Raw genomic sequence first — 15,744 nt, 5'->3', positions numbered from 1 at the left:
CTCTCTCTCTCTCTCTCTCCCTGCACACTTTGCCCCTATGCAGCTCTCTCTGTCCCATCGCTGCCCAATGGACAAGATGCTACACAGAGGACAAATCGATAGTAGGGGAGATCTGAGACGGTGCAGGGTGAAGTGCTGGAGTGAGAACGCACACTCAGCGGTGCGTTCGCTTTCAAACGTGCACTGCAGTGTGTACTTTCAGTTTTTCCTCGTAAAACTAAAGAGGGACACGCAGGGATGCGACCGAGATGGAAAACAAAAAGCAAAAGAAAGTTTCTGGTAATACAACATGTGGTTACCGTGAATGCATCAGATGAAGTAAATGAGCAGCTGAGCTTTCCGAGGGCAAATGTGCCGGTCAACAGAGGCTCTGAAGTTTACAGAAGCACTGCAGACATGCATTTTTTTTTTTCTTCCTTTCAGCACCACTTTGCCCAAACGAGACCTGCCATGTTGGGGAGAAACAGTGACAGGTGACAGGCTGCAACACGCAGCATTCTCACGGAGGCACAGAGGACCGGATCTTCCTCGGCTGAATGGCTTCCCGAGCCATCACGCTCCACACCGGGGACAGTCAGGATGGACCAAAAAAATAAATAAAAAATCAGGCAGCAACGGATCGGTGTCATAGTGGACTGAGGAATCGACGGTGACAGGGTGTCTAACCAGAGAGTCCGGGGGTTACACCAGCCACCTCGAGTGAAAACTGTCTGGCCTGGCGCCTGGGGGCCATGGCCGAGGAGGTGCGTCTGCGTAGCGGCCCGACCCGGCCGGTGTGAGTGGACAGGAGAGGAGGAGGCTCCCGACGCTGACGTGTGTCTGTGGACGGGAGCTCCACACGTGACTGGCCTGATGCGCTGGTACAGACGCCTGGACGGAGGTGAAGACAGAGATCGGAGGAGGACAGCAGGAGAGCGAGAGTCAGCCTTCAGTCACGCAGCATCTTCGCTCCAATCTTTCTTTCTCTTTCTCTTTTTTGTTGTTGTGGTAAATTTGTGCCATTGGCCCTTTATTTCTTCCGCCTTTTCTCATTTTTATGCTCAGAAAACACCATCTCCGTCATCAACCTGCGAAACCCTTCCCATCATCTCCGGAGGTTTTGTGTTGTTTTGTTTTAACCCCGCATGGTGTTTTGGATGTGTCGGCCGGCTGCAGCGGTGTTCGCGGCGCTGGCCGCCTGTCTCTGGTGCGGTCCGCTCCCGTGCGCGGCGGGGAGAAGCCGGCGGCTCAATAACCGGCCGATCGTCGGTAAGATCCGGCCGCGCGGATGGCTGTTTGCGACCGGTGGTACACGTTGGGTTACGGTAGCTCTTATGTAACTCTCACCGAGAATGTTCGAGAAAAAGTGTGTGTGTGTGTGTGCGTGTGTTGGTGGATGGCTGTTGGTGGATGGCTGGTTTGAAAGGCTGCTGGTGATTCAGATAGGCTTTATTTGTCTTTCCATGATGTTTGCCTCACAATAGCCGGGGTGATATGTCTGTAAATGTTTGCTGTGTATGGCTGCTGTAATATATCCTACACGCCAGGTTTCGTAACACTGTCGGTTTACTTTGAAAACAAAAACAACACGTAAGAATCACGGACGGTGACATATGGTACCCGTCATACCCTTGACACCTGGGTGGTCACTGACACCGGTGGAAAACCATCCCGCGAACAGTGGCCTCGGGCTGTGGTGCCCTGCAGCGCGGGACAGTGAATTCCCGCTGGCTCCGGGACTTCAGGGCCTGAGCCTCGCGTTTGACCTGTGAGGCCCAAAAAAGTTTTTAGTTTGATTCTGGTTTGTTCTGATAAAGAAAAACAGAAATGAGAGAGAGAGACAGAGAGGGGGAACTATGACAGCACACTCTGCTGTCTTGGGCAAGCCTGCTGCAGTTGTGGGCGGAAGTCAGTTGAGGTTTCCAAACTGAGACCACGACGCTCGAGTTTTGATCAAAAGTAAAGTAGGAAGTGCATCAATATCACCTCGTACTTTCATACCAAGGACTTTTTTTGTGTGACACCTCATTACGGTGTTGCCGTTTTTTGGGGTTTTTTGGCAGCAGGGTGCCCGAAACAAAACCAAGGGGCGAAGGATACTCGTCCGGTTTAGTTTTGAGTATGTTCGCTCATGAAACACTGAATGTACCGGAACGGAAAGAAAAAAACCAATATGGCGTACCACGAGTTTCTGTCTCTGAGCTCTGATGCAGAATAAAAGTTCCTTCCCTTTTTTTCTTAGGGTTAACAAAATTTTAGATCATTGTTGAGGTTTGGTGGCGTTATAGTGATTCTCTGACTACTTTCTAGCCATCAAAGCTACTTGGATACTATGTGCTGAAACTAGTTTTTGAGCACCAGCTGAGCTGTGCGCGCTGTACCAATGTACCAAAAACTGTTGAGAACTGACGAGTGGGACCCAATGAATTGACTTTTAAATCTGACTCTGAATCTGCATGCATCTTTGAAAAACACGTGTGTATCTGTGATATGTTACCTGGCTCCTGTTCTCCCTAGGTGTGCTGGCGCAGGAAAACCTTCCGGGAGACCAGTTCGCCCAGGGCTCGTCTTACATCGCGGCCTCCTATGTCAAATACCTGGAGGGGGCCGGGGCCAGGGTTGTACCCATCAGGTACAGCAATTAGATTATTAGATTACAGACCATATTACCTTTTAGGTGTGGGAACCAGACTGGATTAACCTGTTCTAGGGGGCCCAGGGTCAACTTTTCTCTTTAGCGTCCCTGTTGACCCCCCCACCACCACCCAAAGCCCACAATCCCACCTCTCTCTGTGTGTATGTGTATGTGCCCTGTACCCAGATTCCAACATGTAGTTAGGACCTGCCTCACATGGCATTACGGTCATTTAAAGTTTGAATCCTCAAGATTTTCCAGTCCTGGTAGATTTGGTGACCCTTCCCCCCCGTTGTTACCGTGGCAACAACTTTAAATCTACAGCAAAACACTGGCTGAGCATCTGCTTTGTCAGAAATACAACAGAACAGCAGCTGGTGTATCTGTTTCCTATGCAGCCAAACAAATTTGCTATTTGAATGAAGAGGTCGGTCAATAATATTTGCAAACGTGAAGGGATTTCGTGCTGCACGCGGCACGAGGAGTTTTCCACGCAACAGCAGGGCACAGTAAAGTTGGTTTACCGTGCTGAGGGACCGGAGGTGGACATCTTGTTGCCCGCAGCTCACTGTGACTGCGCCTTCTCGTTCCATTACTCCCATTCAGAAGTTCAAAATGATCCACTGATGAAAAGAGCTGAAAGTGACATTTGCATTTTGCCTTTTTTTGACAATTCGTGTTGAGATGTAGAGGTAACATGGGGAAGGAGAGAGGGGCAGGGCCCCCAGCCTGGAGTCTAGCCGTGGTAATGTTGCATTACTGTGGCATGCACCTCAACCCTAGGCTACTGGGGCGCCCCTCTCCTGTGGCCACTTCACAATAAAAGTCACCCCGTGTTCGCGAGTTGACTTCTTTCAACGTGAAGCATTAGCAGTAACCCGATACAGCTCTGATACTGTGGCAAGAGAGCAAAGAGTAAACAGTTGGGCCAGTTATCGATGAGGTAAAATAGGCTGGATTACATGCATGCATCATTCCCTGTTCATCCCTCTTGTTTAGGTAGGAAATCCAGTAAAAACTGCTCTATAGAGAGGGAATTACTCAATGTAAATAGACTGAATGGCTATTGCAGAAAAATGCCAGCAATAAACAGCATCAAAAATGGGGTTGGATTTTGTGAAAAACTTATGGATTTTAACTTTAAGTGCAGTGGAAATAACAAATGGACGTTAGCTATATGTCTAACTAAAACAGAGTTGTTTTTAAATGGTGCAAAGACGGGCAAAGAAAGTCTGAGCCAGAGGATCCATTTTTCTCTGGCTGGAAAATTCAACTGCATTCTCATGTAAACTAGCAAATGGTTTTCCTTTTGTGGCCTCATTGAAATGAGGCATTTGCTTTGACAAAACATGTGTCGTTAAAAAAAAAAAAGTGGTTCCCAGCATGAATAGAAAGGTGAGACTGCTAAGTAAGTGAGTTCTCAAGGGATAAGAAGAAAACCCTGTACATTAACTCCAAATAACACGATTGAAAGGCTTTTCTGATAAGTAGTAACCTCACGTTTGAAACAAATGGAAATCCCGGCATGATCACTCATTTATTCGCTCTGATAAACACAGCAGAGTATACACTACAGGTGAAACCGAAAAACATGGTGTCTCTCTACAGTCCAAGCCGTCTGGCACTGCAATAAATGTTGCAATAAATCTTTGAAAACTTGACCACTCATTCAGTCCATTTTGATTTACTGGCCACTGTGCGTATCTGCTCATAAGGAACTGCGTTTATTTGTGTTTAAGAGCAATCAGGGAGAAGCTGGTGTTGGATGGAAAAGATTAAATTGGCTGGGACAAGGAGCGAAAGCACAGGACACTGTACAGACAACAGGTGAAAAGGGCGATGTGCAGCAGAATCAGGTGCGAACTTTGGAGGGAAAATGACACGAGGCAAATTCTGTACATATACATGTACATACTTATAAAACTACAGTATATGTAAAGTATTTGCCTTATTTCTTTGTCCCTTTTGACTCTGCCGAAGACGAGGTAGGATGGAAAAGTTTGTCTCTTTGCACCAATCTGCGTGCTCCCGTCTGAAATGTACAGGCAGTGCTTTACATGTACTATCCCATCACATCTACATTTCACTTTGTAACTGACAAACATGCATCGGTTAAAATATATTTCCAAAAATGTACAGAGCGCATGCTTTCAGACCACGATCGAACTCATGGCCAACGACAAAACTCAGCTGAACGCTGCATTTCCCCGTCGAATTGTGATGCACATCCGACTCCCAGGCTGCATCAGTCATGGTGCCTGAGGAGCCCCACACAAATGAGAGGGAGGTCACCCATCAAACGGGACGTTGTGTAACCCGGCGGGACCACCAGCGCCCGATAAGATATTCGACTTGCAGGGAAAGAGGAGGGACCGACAGACCCGAGGCTCCGTGACTCAGATAACCGCAGGAGACTCCTTGCAACGTGAGCGTGAGATCGTCACTCAGGCCAAGCGGGCGTCAAACCCGCTCCCTGTGTTTTTAACATCAGCACATTTTTTTCGGAACTCAACAATGAGACTCGTCGGCCATGTGTTTGACAGAAGAAGCACTGTTGTGCCTTAAGGATATTTAGGATTATAGCAGGTTTAGGTGCATTTACAGACCAGCCTCCCTCCTGCCAACAGCAAAGCTTGCCTCCACGAGTGAGGGTTCACTGATGCCAGTCCCTCATATTGAAATAATAGCTGGTAGTAATTTTAACCACACATTTAACAAGATTTTGACTGAAATCTGGGTGATAGGAAATCAACGGTAGCTTTAAATAAAGTGTTTGAAATGACATAAAAAGCATGACTGGATGCTTTAGCCTTCTGATAAATCAGTTCATCTGTGTGTGCACGCTGCTGGCGTAGGCGCAGACTCCCCCGGTCTCCCAAGAAGTGGATTTGTTGCCCTATGTGGGTAGCAAAGACTTGTTGGCCTCGCCTCTTCTGAAGTACCCTGAACCTACCCACGGACTCAGTATCCTCTAAATGTTGAGATTGCATTCATTCGGATCTGTAATGTCTAAATTCATACTCATTCGGGCTACGTTCTCATTGGCCACCATGCAGAAGGCCCCCCTTTGCGTAGACATCTGATGCTTTAATCCAGTGATTCGTAATGTATTTGATTGTCATTGATGGTTAATGGGTTTCACCATTTTTTTTTTGCCTTTTTGCCTTTTTTGTTCCCCAGAATCAATCGCACAGAAGAAGAATATGCTAAGATATTCTACTCAATAAATGGGTGAGTTAAACAGAGTTATATGACACAATGACCTTCCTTTGTTACCATTGGCCTAATATTTAAACAAAACAAGTACTGCATCAACCTGCCTCTTGCTTTACATTGTACTACAGGTATTCATTGCACATGTTTATACAATATCTACATGAAAAAAAAAAACTAGGATAGATTTAAAAAAAATGATAATTAAATATTGCAATGGTTTGTATGCATGAGTTTAGCGATTAAGAGTCAATTACAATACAGTTGTTGCTGCTAAATCTGGTCAGAGGCTCCAAACAGCAAACGTTTAACATTGACACAGTTGAAAGGCTAATTCAGCCAATCAGCAGGGTTGAGCAGGTCAAGACTTATATAGACAGGAGAGTTCTTCCCTCTACTGATGCAGGTGTTAGCTTGTACTGCATAATGTGTCAGCTGGTGTCCTAGCAAAGACAATGGAGATTAGCGGACCGGATACTTCGGTTAAGAGGGTGGCATTTTTCTATTGAGACAAGTTTTGCATTGTACAACATACTTTAGTTCACAGCTGCTGTTGTACATCACCAGAATTTTTCCAGTTCGGCCAGAGGCTGTATAGGTTAACTGAAAGTTCACTGTAATACATAAATAGGGACACAGAAGTGTGTTCTAATAGTCTAGGGCTTTGACTACCTGTGCAGCTAAACTGCGACAGCAAATATGTTTTGTAGGAAGACTTTGGTTGGGGAAAGATCCTGTATTAAACCAGACCAGGATCTTCCCTAACTTTAACCAAGTGTTTACACAGAACCATCAAAATGTTGAATAATGCTGTGGTCACTGTATGTCGAAATCGTGCTGTAAGACCAGATATTTTGGCGACATAAAAATATGTTGTCTGTGAACGTTTTACCGGTGCGGTCATTAGAAATGTATTTCCGACTCTGCCCCGTTCTTAAATTAATAAGATATTCTCTTTATGTTAATGTAAAACGGAATCCGGTCTGTGCTGTTTCAGTTTAGTTGTATATGAAATGTAATTTATAGCAAACGGGGTTGCTCCGCTACTTTCTTCTGATTTCAACGTGTCCTGTAAAATGTGAGATCATTTGTTGCACTCGTCCTATGTTAGACACACGTGAAAGCTGTCAGAAAGTGATATCGTCTACTGTTTAGCTGGAGCCGATGTCTCGCTGACGTCTAACACGGAGCGCGGTCTCTCCTCAGGCTGCTGCTGCCGGGAGGAGACGTAGATCTTCAGACGTCGCAGTTCAGTCGAGCCGCCAAGATCTTTTACGACCTGGCTCTGAGGGTAAGACGTCTGACTTGTACAGCTGACTGCCGGGGATGAAGTGACACCTCAGAATTACACTGAAATGGTCTAGAGGGTAATTTTTACCGCCAAAGCCTGGTTTCGTAGGATCCTTAGAAACCTTTTTCAAAGTCTGTCTTCCTGTAATACAACACTCACACTGCCGTTATTGCTCCTCGCTTCCTCGCCGGCAGTCATTCGATCCCACCCAGGTGCATTTCCGGTGTAAGCGATGGGGGACAAGATCCAGTCTGAAGATACAGTCTTTTTAATACAAAGTAGAAAGACGGATAACCACTTGATTTGTCTAAGTCAGATGGCTAAAGCCTCATATTAGCCTCACCTGGACTTGAGATCATATTTTACACGAAATGATGCGTTCAGAATGTTTTTAGATCAAATTAACGAAGACGAAACGCCGCTTTAGTGGGAATGTGTGAAACGGCATGAGAGTGAAGCACTTAGGTCGTAGGTGAAAAGGAGCATTCTGTGTAGAAAGTCCTCGTAGAAATGAAACCCCCATCACTAATCATCATCATTTTGGGGTTAAAGAATGCCATTCCACCTCCCTCATCGGTACCTTCTCCCTCTTCACTCTCTCATCCTCTGCAGGCCAACAACGCTGGGGACTACTTCCCTATCTGGGGGACTTGCCAGGGCTTCCAGCAGCTGTCCGTCCTCACAGCCAACAAAAACCTGCTCACCCTCACTGATACCAAGGCTGTGGCTCTCCCTCTCACTCTCACACAAGGTATTCTTTTCTGTCCCTGTCCTCAGCTCCTTGTCTGCTTGTCCCGTCCCCCCTTTCTTCTCACTTTTACTTCACCAGCCTCACATCATGAAGCTTTTCTTTTCTCCTGTTTTCTTTTCTGCTCTTCTCTTTTCTCACCTTGGATACGTGTGTCAGCTTACAGTCCTTCTCTTGCTGCAGAATCGTGCTTGAGGGTTACAACTCAAATCTAAAATATGCATTCAGTGGCAGATTATGTCTCTATTATTAATATCACTTGCCTCATTATTTACTAGGAATTAGGACGGTCTCATTCATTTAGTTGTTAGGATGCAACCTCACCTCCTAGAAATTACGTTCATATACAGCTAAATTGTTTTACGTTGTAGCGGTAACACGGTCGCTGGCAGGATTGCATTCAGAGGCATCGTCTTGTTTTTTACTAGACGGAGTGCGGCATTTATTAAGAGCAACAAATCTCAAGGAAGTGGTTGGGGTGGATCAAACTGGGGCTCGCCCGCCCAGCCCCGTTTGTGGTTAGATTTGGGAAACAAACGCCATTTTAATTCCACACTGTGAAAATATAAAAATTAATGACATTTGCTGGAAAAGAAGTTAAAAAAAAACAACAAAAAACCAAAAAAAATATTCCATAACGTGGTCATAAATATAGTTCTAAATATAAAATAATGTGTCTTCAGTGAACAAATTATGAAGCTGTTTATTCCTTGATATTTCACTACTCCAGGAACATTATCACTGACAAATATAATTTATAATAAGCTGTGAAGAATGTGTATCTGTTATCTGGGGGTCAAGCTGTGACCCGAGTGTCACTCACACCAGCATCAGTCATGGTGTCCAGTGGCACATCTGGGTGGAGCCCATGCAAATGAGCTGGCTCTGCTCATCATCACGTAAATGAGCCCCAAGGCCTTATGTATTGTTATTTATTAACATAGTTGCATAGCTTGTTTGCGTATTTGTTTAGAAAACAACAAATATAGTATAGTTCTGCCTTCCTTACTAAAAGGTGTCTTACACATTTTTTTAACTCTAATTCTCTGTGCTACCTGTAGCAACACACCTGTACCAGTGCTATATCTTGCACTATTTAGAGCTTTTTCCAGCCCTAAGACAGTTTGTCTCACTGTCAATAGTTGTCCTGTTTTACCGTTTCCATCTTCATAGCTAAGACACATCACAATGTGGACATATTTGACTGAATCACTTGTCAGTCGTTGTTTTCTTTAAGTTAGTTAATTGTGTATAATGTCTGTTGTCAGCATTACGTTATGTACTGTCCAATCCATTATAATGCTAATCCAATTCATCTCTTTTTTTGATAAGCAATATGGTTCTTTTAATTAAAATCTTCCTAGAAAATTTTTCTGCAAGAGCAAACATTGTTAGCTGGTGGATCTTGGCAGTTTTTTTGTTCCTTTTGTTTTTTAGACAGTCAAGGGGGGATTCCTTTTATAGGAATCCTGCTGGAGAAAATTCTTAAAGAGCAAAACTTCCTGATATGTGGTGTTTTCAGTAGGGGTGGTGTATTCAGCCCCCAGCAGCATCACTCGCGGTGCTACGTATGCAAGGATGTGGGCGGATCCCATGCAAATGAGACAGACCCTCATGCTCAGTGGCTTTTAGGTTGGCTCCAGATGTGGGAAAAAATCTACATTACAACATATTAAATTAAACAGCTTTTTAAATGAACTTTAACCTTATATGTAACTTCCTCTCTTCTGTGCTCTCCATCTGCTCGTCTCTACCGTGCTCCTTCCTCGCCACAAATCTGTGTCCGTCCTCCAGCTGCCCGCTCCAGCCGTCTGTTTCAGAGTTTTCCCAAGGATCTGCTGCAGTCTCTGGCCGAGGAAAACATCACGTCCAACTTCCACAGCTGGAGTCTGTCCATACAGGTACCTCCTGCTCCTCGTTTCTTGTTTCTTCTACTTTCTCTTCTGTTCGTTCTCTTCTGTTTTTTTTTTTTTTTTGACGTAAAACCATCATTATGCTTCAAAGACAGTGTTTTTCAAATTGTAAAAACAGCATCTGAACACCCTCACCTTGTAAACCTTCTACTGTATGACTTTCTGGATATCACTCAGATTTGATATCTAAGCGGCAACATATTTCTCTTGTAACCCAAAAATTAAAGGGTTTAATCCCCATGTGTGCCTTTGACATTGCAAACTAATGGGTTTTTTGCCAAAAGTTTGTCCGTCGTGAAAAGCCTCGAAGCTAGATAGTGCCTCGTCCTCCTAATGTCCCTTCTACTCCTTCATGGCGGATAAATCAAAGGAATCTGCTCCACTATATGCTGTTGCTAAAAACAAATGTCCAAAGTGTCTAAACTCACCCCTTGGTATCAAATCACGATACGCCGGATAATTTGCTCAGAGTTCTAAGTCCTTGTATTTATTCTTTGTTCCACGCAAAAGGAGCAAAGCGCTACAACTATATTAATATAAAATCCGTGCCTTTGAACCAACAGAACTACAGCCGAAATGCCAAGCTGAGGAGGTTTTACAAGATCCTGTCCACCAACAGTGATGGGAAGAAAGAATTCATCTCCACCATGGAAGGTACCGTTTCTTCTCGGACACCATCACATAATAACTGGGCACCTCATTCAGTCCTACAGGAAAGAGATCATCAGTGATCCTCCGATAGAAATCACTCCCACTTTCTTAAATTGTTCAGAACCCAAATTAATGCTGGTTACTGTGCTTTTAGCGGATCAACAATAACATACTGTTTTTTTACTAAACTTAACTCATGTTGACTATTCGGATTTAGATGATGTTGGGAGCTGCAGAGACGATGAAACAGAGGAAATGATGATGGCAATAGCCACGGTGCTTTTATCTTAAAATGAGAATCTTTCTAAAGATGCTGACTAGAATGACCTTTTCGGTGCACGAGGAAGTAGTTGCCTGCCGACAGTGTTTCTGGTTTTCGTCAGCCTACAGTTACCCATTTTATGCTGTCCAGTGGCATCCGGAGAAAAGCGCCTTTGAGTGGATAGATAAGCCGGGCATGGTTCACACCACCTCTGCTGTAAGAGTCTGCTTCTACGCTGCCAGCTTCTTTGTTTCTGAAGGTAAGAGGTGGTGCCTCTTTACGCTTTATTACCTCTGTCCGGTTGTTACCGGCTCTATTTGGTTTTGCTTGTCCGTTGGTTTTTTTTTTTTTAAATTTGTTGTTTTTGCAAGTTTCCTAGCAAAATATCAGCAAAGGCTACGCCGTCGACTTCACTGACGATTGATGGAAAGTTGAGCCGATGAAGATCTGATTAGTTCGACTCATACCCAGGGGCATGCAACCCATTAAGGGCGCTGCCTGTGTGCCGAACCGCGTGCGTTCCTCTGCCCAACGGCGGCGCGTGTGTAATATGTTTGGCTTCTCCTGGCGGCCCCTAAGTGGTTGACACTGCGCGCCGAAAATAACTGGATCTGGGGCGGAAAATTTCATGCCCAAGAAATGTTGCCAGGTTTGGTGATTTTCTGCTCAGTTAAAAGGGCTTTAGGAAGGATTATGTCTTGAAAAATGAGCTTGGGTGGGTTGACGGAATTTTGGCCTGGTTTGTCATAGTGCAACACTTTTTAAACATTTTTTCAATATTCACATTATATTCTGGCTGATAATGATATATTTGAACCAACCTGGCAACGCAGCAAAGGTTTCTAGCTGTCAGACCAGCGAGTAGCAACAATGGCTAAGATAGGTGATGAATTAGCTGAGGGGTAGTATTTATTCACTGCTCAAAAGTCCGTTCAGCTGGAGGACGTACTCGGAGAAGCTCACAGGGAAAAATCTGGGACCAGACCAGCCGGAGGACTTGAGTATTTAAACGGCCTTCTGGATGGGATATAGGGAAGTGCTACAGCCATAGTTTAGCTAGCGAGCGGTATGAAAACATCCAAAAAGGTCAGCTGATACACACACACACACACAGTCCAGGCTCATACAGGGACACTGTTTGGAGTGAGGCGGCCGTCATCCTGATACGTCCTGAGCTCCATCAGAGCTGTCGGAAAAGTATGTCAGAAGCTAAAAGTTTAAGTCTGTTTCCCAAGGAGACCTTCCTCTGTCCTGTCAACTTGATAACTACAGTCTTTAGTTTCGCTGTTAACTGTGATGTCCGCCGTAAGCGGCCGCGCGGCCTTCTGGCTCTGTCGGGCTGTGGGAGACAATTCTGACGGGTCCATGAGCCGCGCGCCTGACGCCCAGTTCTTCTCCCCACTCCACTATCTTTACGCGCGGGGCTATGCACTGCAGTGGGGGCTTGTAGTCTGCATTCAACCAATTAAGTGTTATTTAACAAGGAAACCATATTCATCATAATGAACAACAATAATGACAATAACAATTGTTATTATTGTTGTTATTATGCCTAATGCTGCCTCTAAAAAAAAAAAAAAAATGGGTGCTGTGTGGTGATGGTGATATAGAGAGTGAGAGAGAGCTGCTAAGGGCAGGCAGAAGATTTTTTTTTGAAACTTACGTTAGACCACCAGCCAGCAGCGCTCTCTGCTACACTGCAGGTTACGCGCTCACGGCCGAAAGTGAGCAGCCAGGATACACAGAGCTTCCTACCTAGGGCCATAGCCCCACCTAGTGGAAACGTCGAATGGCTGGAACTCACTGGTCAAGTGGAATCTCGTACAAGTCCTCCTCGTACGAAGCCCAAATTATTTTTCAGAAAAGATGGAAAGAACAGTTCCTGCATAGTTAAATTTCCCCACCACATTCGTCTTTTCTCCCTTTTTTGTTTTTCTCTCCTTCCTTCCTTTCTGTCTCTCTTCCAGCCATGAAGAGCCGCCACCATTTCTCCAGTCTTGCGGAGGAAGAGCGAGGTCTCATCTACAACTTCTCCCCCGTCTACGGAGGCATCCACGCTGTCTTTGTTCAGAACTATTACTTTGATTGACGGACGGTCCTGAGTACGGAACAGACCTGGGCTCAGTCTACGGTCAGAACTTGTCACAACTTGGCCCAACTTTAAAACCAAACTTGACGGAGTTGACACTTACAGTAGCCTCAAACATCGACTCAACCATTGGCAGTTTAGCTTAGCTGATTTCAACAGTGATATGAAACGAAAAAGTGCCAACAGTGCAGTGATAAATAATACCAGAAGAAAATGAAATAAAATGTTACATTCAAAAAGATTTTTTTAAGTTTAACATCATAAAAGTTCAAAATCAAACAGTGCCAATTTCATTTAGATTTAGGTTACAGCGATGGCTGACATCAGCGCTCCCCCTCGGTTCTTAGTTAAACTACAATCCAGAAAAAAAAAACGGGACTACTGTTACTCTCTATTTATCAGATCTTGCAGGATTTCTACACATCCATAGTATACAGTGGCTAAAAAAAGCAAAATATTAGCTTACATTTTGGAATACTAACACAATTTAGAATCTATCAGATTTAAGTTCCGAAGGCTATTCACCCATCAGCGACAACATTATAATCAGTCACCCGGTTTTAATGTTTTGGCTGATTGGTTTATGTTATCGTTGTGGTGCTTTTACTTGGGTAAAGGATCCGACTACTTCTTCCACGACTGAAAGTCACACGATAGCACAAACAAACTGACCGCTGGAGGCAGCGGGAGACCAGCAACGCCCGCGTTCTGTGAGGTAAAGTGACTTTTTTTTCTCGATGGAGTCCGGTGGCTTCAGCAAAAAGGTCTGTCTCCGTCGGGATCCTATCCATAATGGTTAAAGACACCTATAATAACAATCGGAACCTGTCAGTGGCAAAAACAAGCACTTTTAGTGGACATACGTGATTACATTGCGAAAGCTGTCCATAGCAGCTGTTTATACCGGGTATAGCGTTTGTCTCTATCAATCATATGCACCCAAAAAACATGGGAAATAAGGCCCAGGTTCAAAACACCCGGATCCCGGTTGTCCTTTAGGCCTGGACCTAAAGAGGATAAACAGTAAACACTGATTCACCTCTTTTTCCCATGTTGTGTTCGATCATCACTGGGAGACTATTGAAGTTCAGTTAGATTGTAACAAACTGCTCTTTCCATGTCAGTGAAAAAAAAAAAAATGAATGTGACTCTTTAACGTTTCTTCTGCAGAAATGTTAGCATACTGTGCTGCCTGTTGTCTTCTCTTTTTCATGTATTGGCTTTATTCGACGTGTCGTCCAGGAGCGAAAATGTAATGAAACAACTTTCAAGAACTACCATCTTGTTGTAAAGCAGCATCGTCCTTTCGTAGCAAGTGCGTTCGTTCCAAAAAGCGACATCAAAAACTCACGAAACTCTACAGATGAGCCGCCGGAAACGGTTCAGCTAGTCACGATTGTATCCTTGTGTGTCTCTCTGTGGGCATTTAAAAAGATTTCATTCCTCCGCAGGAAATGGAGTATTTTATAGAACCTGCTGTCAGACGATACCACGCCTCTAAACGTCATCAGGATTTGAGCAGTTATACTCTTCTCACTGACGCACACTTCTGTTTTTTTTTTTTTTTCAGTTTTAGTAATGACATCCACTTTGTATGAATGGGGATGGAAAACCTGAAAAGACTGTAGGTGTGAGGGTTTTCTCATGACAGCGACAGGTGTTCATGGATTGTTTAGATCGGCTCACGATTGTCTGAAATATGTCATCTTGAATGTCGGCATCACAACTGTGTTATACATTCGTTGCATTTGAGATATTTATCAGCCACCATCCTCAAAGCTAGTGTACCAAACCGATAAGACTCATCTTTTTTGGTTTCTAACAGACAAATAACGGTTTTTCTTCTTCACTTTTGGTTTGTTTTTCCAGTTTTCTGCTTAACTGCACATTCGAGCCTTATGTTTCCTGCTGCAAGAGAAAGCACATAACGTCCCCACCACAGCCAAAGTAAAAATAAATAAAATGAATGAATAAAAACACGGTTAAAAAAAAATGTTTCAGTGTTTCGTGCTTTTAATTAAACCAAATAATGAGCCTTGCAAACTCACCACTTCCTAAATCCTACTTTGCAACATTCTATGTGATATTCACCAGTTCAACTCAGTAGCACTGGATAAATGCATTGACTGCACAACTGATTGCGAGCGTTTCTGCTCGTTTGTTTGACCCTGTGTCAGATGATCAGACAACAAGGGGAGTCAAGGGGAACACCAGTGCATCCGACAGTCTGCGATTCTTATGACAAGTGGAAGGTAGGGACTTTCCATGCGCTCTGAAGGGCCAGTGTGCAGGCTTTAGTGGCATCTAGCGGTGAGGTTGCAGACTGCTGCCAACTGAGTACCCCTCCCCTCACCCCTCCCTTCCCAAGCGTGCAGGAGAACCTACGGCGGCCTCCAGGTGCCGGAGTCTGGCCTGGTGCAACGTGGCGGGCTCCGTGGAAGAGGAACCACTCGCTACGAGGGGCTCAGTGGAAACTCACGGAACTGCCATTCTCAGTTTCAGGTGATTACACACTAATGAAAACATAATTCTGGAAAGAATATTCCATTTCTGCCACCATCTGCTTTTAACAGTGACTGACTGATAGATACTGTGATTTCCCAGTGGAAAGTGTGAAACCACCGCTACCACTCAGTTGCCATGTAGCCTGAATCCTGCAGCAAAACAAGTGTTTTAAACACTTCAAAGGCCCAATCCCGATTTTTCAAGTATGTCATCTGTTGTCCTGTGAAAACCATACATCTCCAAAAGTCCTTTTTTTTTTTTCAGATATTTTTAATCCGTTCCAATAGGCCAACAGTTTTATTTAGTTTAGGAAGTGGGAGAATTGTCCACTGAAAAGTTCAAAGTCACCAAAATTGGAAATTTTATTTACAAGTAGAGTAATAGATGAAAAAGGTGTATTCTGTGTGATGTCTTTCTAGTGTGCTACACATTTGTGGCTGCATGGTTCATGTTTCAGC

The 15,744-nt window shown here is 44.3% G+C and overlaps 1 protein-coding gene and 1 non-coding gene across 3 annotated transcripts; one reads left to right on the top strand and one right to left on the bottom strand.

The window, feature by feature from the left end:
* The first annotated feature begins 891 nt into the window (after positions 1 to 891).
* Positions 892 to 14,702, top strand: zgc:171566. 2 transcript variants are annotated; one of them, XM_040115668.1, is made up of 10 exons: positions 892 to 1,248; positions 2,497 to 2,611; positions 5,795 to 5,845; positions 7,034 to 7,118; positions 7,731 to 7,869; positions 9,661 to 9,767; positions 10,343 to 10,433; positions 10,814 to 10,951; positions 12,660 to 12,823; positions 14,651 to 14,702. In XM_040115668.1, exons 1-9 carry the CDS (start codon positions 1,125 to 1,127, stop codon positions 12,779 to 12,781), a joined length of 972 nt encoding a protein of 323 aa, XP_039971602.1. In that variant the 5' UTR covers positions 892 to 1,124; the 3' UTR covers positions 12,782 to 12,823; positions 14,651 to 14,702. The 2 variants fall into 2 exon arrangements, with proteins under 2 accessions (XP_039971602.1, XP_039971601.1); XM_040115667.1 differs by lacking the exon at positions 14,651 to 14,702 and having other exon boundaries at positions 12,660 to 14,199.
* Positions 9,313 to 9,367, bottom strand: LOC120783510. Its single transcript, XR_005706344.1, has one exon. It is a non-coding gene; the product is annotated as a U7 small nuclear RNA (small nuclear RNA).
* Positions 14,703 to 15,744: the final 1,042 nt, after the last annotated feature.

This window comes from Xiphias gladius, chromosome 21 (assembly GCF_016859285.1).
Source record: "Xiphias gladius isolate SHS-SW01 ecotype Sanya breed wild chromosome 21, ASM1685928v1, whole genome shotgun sequence".
Lineage (NCBI taxonomy): Eukaryota > Metazoa > Chordata > Actinopteri > Istiophoriformes > Xiphiidae > Xiphias > Xiphias gladius.
This window is presented reverse-complemented; position numbering and strand designations above follow the sequence as displayed.